Source organism: Protobothrops mucrosquamatus, unplaced genomic scaffold (assembly GCF_001527695.2).
Source record: "Protobothrops mucrosquamatus isolate PMUCROS unplaced genomic scaffold, P.Mucros_1.0 scaffold5662, whole genome shotgun sequence".
In the NCBI taxonomy this organism is placed as follows: Eukaryota; Metazoa; Chordata; class Lepidosauria; order Squamata; family Viperidae; genus Protobothrops; species Protobothrops mucrosquamatus.
In genome coordinates, this window is record NW_015391514.1 from 33,841 (window position 1) to 43,344 (window position 9,504).

Genomic DNA, 9,504 nt, shown 5'->3' on the forward strand with positions numbered 1-9,504 from the left:
GGGGGACACTGAAGGAAGAAGGATGTTGCTTTGGGCTCCCCCCCCCCTCGGCTCCGTCCCTTGGGTGCCGTTGGGCAGCACTCAATCGGCGCAAGCACGGAGGGGGAGAAGAGAAGATAATGGCTTGGTTGGAGAGAGAATATATTATGTCTTGCCCTAACGATGGTCTTGGGGGCTTCCTCTGGCCCGTTGGAGCGCACCTCATGGGCCATTGGGCAGGTGGCCGAGAGCGTAGCCATTAGGGTCCCCTGAGAGAGCAAGGGGTGTGACAGACTCACACAGCTTCCAGGAGTCATTAAGGGAAGCAGCAAGCAGTTTATTGAAAAACACACAGTTCTTGCTAGAGCGGGTGGCTAGCAAAGCCGGCACAGCCCCCAAAATAGATTTCAACAGCGTTTTATTCCCTCGGCCCGAATCCCTCTCCCTTGCAATCCCCTTTGACCAGAACCACAAAGTTCAACAATCTTTCCAGAACACTGAGTTTCCCCCCGTGTGAATCCCCTACCCGTGTCCTACCCGTGTTAGCAGGGTGTGCGTGCAGTTTTGCCTAGCCCACAGGCCCTGTTCTCTAGGGACCCGTCTGGTTTTCTTTGAACCCATTCTGCATAGGCATCGGCACTTAGTTTCATTATTAGAATAGAATGACAGAGATGGAAGGGACCTTGGAGGTCATCTAGTCCAACCCCCTGCTCAGGCAGGAAATCCTACGCCATTTCGGACAAATGGCTGTCCAGTCTCTTCTTTAAAACTTCCAGTGTTGGAGCATTCTGGAGGGAAGTTCTGGAGGGAAGTTGTTCCACTGATTCATTGTTCTCACTGTCAGGAAGATTCTCCTTAGTTCTCAGTTGCTTCTCTCCTTGATAGGTTTCCATCTGTTGCTTCTTGTCAGGAAGAATAGAATAGAATAGAATAGAATAGAATAGAATAGAATAGAATAGAGCTGGAAGGGACCTTGGAGGTCTTCTAGTCTAACCCCCTGATCAGGCAAGAAACCCTATACCACTTCACACAAATGGCTGTCCAATCTCTTCTTAAAAACCTCCAGTATTGGAGCATTCACAGCTTCTGGAGGCAGGTTGTTCCACTGGTTAATTGTTCTCACTGTCAGGAAGTTTCTGCTTAGTTCCAGGTTGCTTCTCTCCTGCCCTCAGGTGCTTTGGAATAGAATAGAATAGAATAGAAATAGAATAGAATAGAATAGAATAGAATAGAATAGAATAGAATAGAATAGAATAGAATAGAATAGAATAAGGAATGGAAGAATAGAATAGAATAGAATAGAATAGAATAGAATAGAATAGAATAGAATAGAATAGAATAGAGCTGGAAGGGACCTTGGAGGTCATCGAATCCAACCCCCTGCTCAGGCAGGAAACCCTATACCATTTCAGACAAATGGCTGTCCAGTCTTTTCTTTAAAACTTCCAGTGTTGGAGCATTCACCGCTTCTGGAGGCAGGTTGTTCCACTGGTTAATTGTTCTCACTGTCAGGAAGTTTCTCCTTAGTTCCAGGTTGCTTTTTTCCTTGATTAGTTTCCATCCATTGCTTCTTGTCCTATCTTCAGGTGCTTTGGAGAATTATGTAGCCAAGCTCTTGTAGTTAAAACTCTCAGCTAACTTGCTTTAGGACTGCAGATACTTCCTGCCTTTTTCTCTTAATTCTAAGCCCTATTGCATTTCTTACTATTGGTGGTCCCTAAAAATGTATGATACCTGCAAAAGCAACATTTAGCTATTATTGCTTTTCCTACAGGGGGCAGTGGGAGGGGGCATCTGACGGACAGGTATGGGGTGGAAGGCCCTGGAGGGCATGGCAGGGTGGTCTTCGCTCAAAGGGGACCCTCGAGGACTGACGATGCACTCAAGGACAATTAGGGAGGATTGGAGGTCCTGAACCAGCCCCGCTGGAGGGCTTTGATCAACCAACTACGATGATCAAAGGCCTGGAGACTAAAACATAAGAAGAACGGCTGTGGGACTTGGGTTTGGCTAGTCTAAAGAAAGGAAGAAATAGGGGAGACATGATAGCAGCGTTCCAGTATCTGAGGGGCTGCCACAAAGACGAGGGGGTCATGTTATTCTCCAAAGCACCAGAGGGCAGGACAAGAAACAATGGTTGGAAATCATTGACATCCAGTTTTGGTCACCACGATGTAAAAGAGATGTTGAGACTCTAGAAAGAGTGCAGAGAAGAGCAACAAAGATGATTAGAGGACTGGAGGCTAAAACATATAAGGAACGGTTGCTGGAATTGGGTCTGTCTAGTTTAACGAAGGGAAGGACGAGGGGAGACATGATAGCAGTGTTCCAGTATCTCAGGGGCTGCCCCAAAGAAGAGGGAGTCAAGCTATCCTCCAAAGCACTGAAAGGCAGGACAAGAAGCAACAGATGGAAACTCATCAAGGAGAGAAGCAACCGAGAACTAAGGAGAAACTTCCTGACAGTGAGCACAATTAACCAGTGGAACTACCTGCCTCCAAAAGCGGTGAATGCTCCAACACTGGACGTTTTTAAGAAGAGACTGGACAGCCATTTGTCTGAAATGGTATAGAGTCTCCTGCCTGAGCAGGGGGTCAGACTAGATGACCTCCAAGGTCCCTTCCGACTTTATTATTATTATTAAACTGACCAAAGAGAGAAGCAACCTGGAATTAAGGAGAAACTTCCTGACAGTGAGGACAATTAACCAGTGGAACAGCTTGCCACCAGAAGTTGTGGGTGCTCCATCACTGAGGTTTTTAAGAAAAGACCGGACATTCACCTGTCTGAGACGGTATAGGTTCTCCTGCTTGAGCAGGGGGCTGGACTAGAAGACCTCCAAGGTCCCTTCCAGATTCTATTCAATTCCACTTAGAGCTGGTTCATGGGTGGGCAGCAGCCCCCCCCCCTTTCTCGGCTGCTGTGTCTCTGCTTCAAAATGGTGAGGTGCCCTCCTGACCAAGCTTTTCGCACGCACGCACGCACAATTGCACATCCCCAAGACAGAATTGTGCAGCTGCTTTTTGTGATTTGATGCCTAAGGCGCACACATCCTGGCTCGATGCACCCCCCCCCCCAGGCTTTGAAGAGAAAGCCTGGAGGACAAAAAGCAGCATCGCACCACTGCAACACAGAGTTTGTGGGTTTGCTAGACGTGTTGCGATGCGGCAGGCTGGTGAGGAAAGGGTGACGTGTGGATGTGACTTGTTCCTGGAATAAGCCTGTGACTCAAAGGGGGTTAGCTCAGGTCAGTGACTCAGACAAAGACGCAACAGACAATCCCATCTTGGAGAAGCCTCTTTAAAAGTAGTCCTCAAGTTACGACTGGTTTCTTCCTATTGCCTTCCTTCTTTCTGTTAGTTTGATGGATCTATCACTGGAGGTTTTAAAGAAAAGACTGGACATTCACCTGTCTGAGACGGTATAGGATAGGTTCTCCTGCTTGAGCAGGGGGCTGGACTAGAAGACCTCCAAGGTCCCTTCCAGATTCTATTCTATTCCACTTAGAGCTGGTTCATGGGTGGGGAGCAGCCCCCCCCCTTTCTCGGCTGCTGTGTCTCTGGTTCAAAATGGCGAGGTGCCATCCTGACCAAGCTTTTCACACGCACGCACACATGCACGCACAATTGCACATCCCCAAGACGGAATTGTGCAGCCGCTTACAACTCTGATTGGAAGTTCTGACTCTCTCTCTCTCTCTCTCTCTCTCTCTCTCTCTCTCTCTCTCTGTGTCTCTTTCTCTCTCTCTCTGTCTCTTTCTTTCTCTCTTTCTCTCTCTGTCTCTCTCTTTCTTTTTCTCTCTCTCTCTCTCTGTCTTTGTCTCTCTTTCTCTTTCTCTCTGTCTATTTGTCTGTCTCTCTTTCTCATTCAAAGTACCTCAAAACAAGTAACATCAAAAACTTTGGAGACTTTGGAAAAAGTGCAGAGAAGAGCAACTAAGATGATTAATGTCCTAGAGCAGTGATGGCGAACCTTTTAGAGACCGAGTGCCCAAACTGCAACCCAAAACCCACTTATGTATCGCCGGGGGGGGGGCGGGGGTGTGTGGCCCACTCGGCGGGTGCAGCTACAGTGGGCTTGGCAGACTGGGTGGGCGTGGCCACTGGATGGGTGTGGCTGCAGTAGTCATGGCCGATTGGGTGGGCGTGGCTGGGGTGGGCGTGGCCACCTCGATGTTGCTTATGGGGAGGGACACCTGTGGGAGCCGGGCAGGATTGGGGGAGATCCAGGGGGTGTCTCTGGCAGGCGGGATGGTGGGCTCCCCAATGGCGGCTCCGGGCTGGCTGGCCTTAGGCCAGTGATGGCGAACTTTTAGAGATCACGTGTGCGATGGCGCGTGCCCACAGAGAGGGCTCCGCGTGCCGCCTCTGGCACGCGTGCCATAGGTTCCCCACCACTGGCTTAGAGACTAAAACATACGAAGAACAGTTGCAAGATTTGGGTTTGACCAGTCCTACAGAAAAGAAGGACTAAGGGGGACAGGATAGCAGTCTTCCAGTATTTGAGGGGCTGCCCCAAAGAAGAGGGAGTCAAGCTCTTCTCCAAAGCGCCTGAAGGCAGAACAAGAAGCAACGGATGGAAACTAAGCAAGGAGAGAAGCAACCTGGAACTAAGGAGAAACTTCCTGACAGTGAGGACAATTAACCAATGGAAGAGCCTGCCACCAGAAGTTGTGGGTGCTCCATCATCGGAGGTTTTTAAGAAGAGACTGGACAGCCACCTCAATTCAAAATCATTGTTCTATGATGGATCCTTTCACCCAATTGAAGACTACAAACAATCAAACAGACATGAGAGTTTTAAGAGTATATAGCTATTACAGGTTGTCCTTGACTTACAGCCATTCATTTAGTAGTAGTAGTAATAGTAGCAGCAGCAGCAGCAGCAGCAGCAGCAACAACAACAACAATAATAATAATAGAGTTGGAAGGGACCTTGGAGGTCATCTAGTCCAGCCCCCTGCTCAGGCAGGAAAACCTACCCCATTTCAGACAAATGGCTGTCCAGTCTCTTCTTAAAAACTTCCAGTGTTGGAGCATTCACTGCTTCTGGAGGCAGGTCGTTCCACTGGTTAATTGTTCTAACTGTCAGGAAGTTTCTCCTTAGTTCTAGGTTGCTTCTCTCCTTGATCAGTTTCCATCCGTTGCTTCTTGTCCTGCCTTCAGGCGCTTTGGAGAATAGCTTGACTCCCTCTTCTTTGGGGCAGCCCCTGAGATATTGGAAGACTGCTATCATGTCCCCCCTCGTCCTTCTCTTCATTAAACTTCATTCAATTAATTAAGGATTAAATTGAAACGATTTACTGAAACGAAGCCCTTCTCTTTCCCTAGGCTCCTGGAGAGAGTGAATACTCCGATCCCTTTGATGCTCACCGGGAACCGAAAGGGGACGCCGAAGAGGACGCTGGTCTGGAAAACAACGGTTACATGGAGCCCTACGATGCCCAGAAGATGGTGGCTGGTGAGTGAAGGCAAATTAGGATAGGATAGGATAGGATAGGATAGGATAGGATATAAGTCATAAGTTGAGGACCCTCTGTAGGATGGATTCTTCGAACAGTCACTAAATGAATAGTCATAAGCCGAGGACCCTCTGTAGGATGGATCCTTCGAACAGTTACTAAATGAATAGTCATAAGCCGAGGACCCTCTGTATGATGGCATCCTTCAAATGGTCACTAAATGAATAGTCGTAAGCCGAGGACCCTCTGTAGGATGGATCCTTCGAACAGTCACTAAATGAATAGTCATAAGCCGAGGACCCTCTGTAGGATGGATCCTTCGAACAGTCACTAAATGAATAGTCATAAGCCGAGGACCCTCTGTAGGATGGATCCTTCGAACAGTCACTAAATGAATAGTCGTAAGCTGAGGACCCTCTGTAGGATGGCATCCTTCAAATGGTCACTAAATGAATAGTCGTAAGCTGAGGACCCTCTGTAGGATGGCATCGTTCAAATGGTCACTAAATGAATAGTCGTAAGCCGAGGACCCTCTGTAGGATGGATCCTTCGAACAGTCACTAAATGAATAGTCATAAGCCGAGGACCCTCTGTATGATGGCATCCTTCAAATGGTCACTAAATGAATAGTCGTAAGCCGAGGACCCTCTATAGGATGGCATCCTTTGAACAGTCACTAACCAAATGGTCGTAAGCCAAAGACCCTCTGTAGGATGGATCCTTCAAACGGTCACTAAATGAATAGTCATAAGCCGAGGACCCTCTGTAGGATGGCATCCTTCAAATGGTCACTAAATGAATAGTCGTAAGCCGAGGACCCTCTGTATGATGGGATCCATCCAACTGCCGCTAAACAGAGGGTGGTAAGTCGAGGTCTCCTTGTGTGATGGGGTCCTTTGAGTGGGCGCTAAACAAACGGTCGTAAGTTGAGGACTCCCTTGTATGATGATCCTTCAAACAGTCACCAACCAAATGGTTGTAAGTTGAGGACCCCCTGTATGATGGGATCCTTCGAACAGTCACTAACCAAATAGTCATAAGTCGAGGATCCCCTGTAGGATGGGATCCTTCAAATGGTCGCTAAATGAATGGTCATAAATCCGAGGACCATTGTTCGATGGGATCCTTCGAACGGTCACTAAATGAATAGTCACAAGCCGAGGTCTCCCTGTATGATGGGATCCATCGAACGGCCGCTAAACAGAGGGTGGCAAGTCAAGGACCCCCTTTGTAGGATGGGATCCTTTGAGCGGTCGCTAAACAAAACGGTCGTAAGTCGAGGACCCCCTTGTATGACGAGATCCTTAAGTGGCAGTTCAAAGTTTCCCTCCGGGTTTGCAGACCTCCAGCGCAAAAACGACTGGGACGAGCAGCGGGGGAAGAAATCCCGGATCGGGCTGCAACTTTACGACACCCCCTACGAGGAGGAGAAGGCAACCGAGGCGGAGGACCCCGAGGCCGGGAAGAGCGCCCAGAAGCCCCCCAAGAGCCGGCTGCCCCAGGAGGACGAGCGCCCGGCCGATGAATACGACCAGCCCTGGGAGTGGAAAAAGAACCACATTTCCCGCGCATTTGCTGGTGAGTAGGCAACCCAGCGGGGGGAAAAAAACCACAATTGCTGTGACTTCAAAGAAATGCTCAGATTTGTGGGGTGGGGGTGGAGGGAAGCCTTGAAACTTAGCCAGAGTTTAAAAAACGAGCCGGTTGGGTGAAAATGAGCCTCTGGGTCTTTTGCTTTGTGGAATGCAGCGGCGGCGGCTAAGTTTCTAGTCCTCATGGATTTTTCTTCCAGGGAAACTCTTTTGCGTTTAAGCAGGAATCGGTTGTAACATGCAGTCTGTCTCCCCGCCCCCAAAATATCAGACGATCTAGATTAGAACATCGTTGTCCAAGGTTAGCCACTTTTAAGACTTGTGGACTTCAACTCCCAGAATTCCCCAGCCAGCATGGCTGGCTGGGGAATTCTGGGAGTTGAAGTCCACAGGTCCTAAAGTGGCCAAGGTTGGACATCCCTACCCTAGAAAAAAAAACCACCCAGAAAGGAGCTGGAGTGTAAAATCCACCTTCAAGAAGACCGCTCTTAAAAATAAACATGCAATCTTCTAGTCCTCCTGCTTCATCCTTTTGAAAGTGTGTATTCCTCCCTACCCTAGTGGGCATCTTTGTAAAACAGGGGAAGAGATTTAAACTGCTGCAGCAGGAAAAGTTAGCTTTGGTCTTGTGCCACCTGCAGTAAAATTAAGCTAAAATACTTTTTTAAAAAAACAACAACCCTTTTTTAGAAAATTGCAGAGATATATATATATATATATATATATATATATTTGCAATTAAAAATATAGATGCTGACAGGTTCTTGGTAAAGTCTTAGACCATCAGGAAATGCCTCCAGAAGTTGTGAATGCTCCAACACTGGATATTTTTTAGAAAAGATTTGTCTGAAATGGTATAGGGTTTCCTGCCTGAGCAGGGGGCTGGACTAGAAGATCTCCAACGTCCCTTCCAACTCTGTTATTCTCTTCTCTTCTCTTCTCTTCTCTTCTCTTCTATTCTCTTCTATTCTATTCTATTCTATTCTATTCATTTTCTGTATTCTGTATTCTGTATTCTATTCTATTCTATTCTATTCTATTCTATTCATTTTCTGTATTCTGTATTCTATTCTATTCTATTCTATTCTATTCTATTCTATTCTATTCTATTCTATTCTATTCATTTTCTGTATTCTGTATTCTATTCTATTCTATTCTATTCTAAAACCATTCCTTTTTTCCTCATCATTTTAATCAAGTAAGTAACGCTTTGGAACTATTGGTAATTTCTTTACAATTAAACCAGTGTTTCTCAAGCTTTAAGACAGTGGTGGCGAACCTATGGCACGGATGCCAGAGGCGGCACTCAGAGCCCTCTCTGTGGGCACGCGCACCGTTGTCCCAGTCCCAGGCCTTCAGCTGGGTTTTATAAAACCTTTTCGCTTTAGGCCTCTGCCGCCGTGTGCAAAAAAATCCAGGTTCAGTCAATCAATCAATTTTAACTTCTTGTGGGGAAAAAAAAAGATCTTGCAAAGTTGGAATTGATTGATTGAACTTTTTAGTCCCACCCAGTCTGCCGTTACCACCGCAGCCACGCCCACCCAATGGGCCACACCCACCCGGCACCCGATGATGCATAAGTGGGTTTTGGGTTGCAGTTTGGGCACTCGGTCTCTAAAAGGTTCGCCATCACTGGACTAGAAGATCTCCAAGGTCCCTTCCAACTCTGTTATTCTATTCTATTCTATTCTATTCTATTCTATTCTATTCTATTCTATTCTATTCTATTCATTTTCTGTATTCTGTAATCTGTATTCTGTATTCTGTATTCTGTTCTATTGTATTCATTTTCTGTATTCTGTAATTTGTATTCTATTCTATTCTATTCTATTCATTTTCTGTATTCTATTCTATTCTATTCTATTCTATTCTATTCTATTCTATTCTATTCTATTCTATTCTATTCTAAAATCATTCCTTTTTTCCTCATCATTTTAATCAAATAAGTAACGCTCTGGAACTATTGGTAATTTCTTTACAACTAAACCAGTGTTTCTCAAGCTTTAAAACCTGTGGACTTGGGGAATTTTGGGAATTGAAGTCCTCACGGGATGGAGCCACCCCCTCTGGGCCAGTGGAGATGGCCAGCAGCAGGCAAAACCGGATGAACAAAAATGCCACAAGCTGCGTACCCCTTAAAAAGCGAGTCTTAAAACAGTGTTCCCCAATCTTTTGGGATTGGCAGCCTGGTGCTGGGGGGGAAAAGAGGGGATGGTTTTCTGCGAGGGGCAGGGGCTCACGCCACCCGGTTGCGAATAGGTCACAGCCACAGGTTGGGGACCCCTGTCTTAAAGGATGCTAAGAAATATGGCATTGCTGATTCCTGGTGTGGCTGCAAAATACGTTGAGCTGTGTGACCACGGTGCAATTGCGAGGGACACTGCAGACGAAGGAGGGAACAAAAGACGGCCTTGTTTTATCCGGAAGCAGCTGAAACTTTGCTAAATGGGCATAAAGGGAAAGTGGTCAGAT

At 46.8% G+C, this 9,504-nt stretch overlaps 1 protein-coding gene across 1 annotated transcript in view; it reads left to right on the forward strand.

Moving 5' to 3' along the window:
- Window positions 1-7,018, forward strand: part of LOC107299883 (SH2 domain-containing adapter protein D) — a gene marked incomplete at its 3' end in the record, with an annotated part of 21,602 nt that extends 14,584 nt beyond the window's left edge. The window contains exons 2-3 of the mRNA XM_029286897.1: window positions 5,310-5,439; window positions 6,782-7,018. Coding sequence (XP_029142730.1) covers window positions 5,310-5,439; window positions 6,782-7,018 — 367 coding nt within the window. The remainder of the gene's footprint in view (window positions 1-5,309; window positions 5,440-6,781) is intronic.
- Window positions 7,019-9,504: the final 2,486 nt, after the last annotated feature.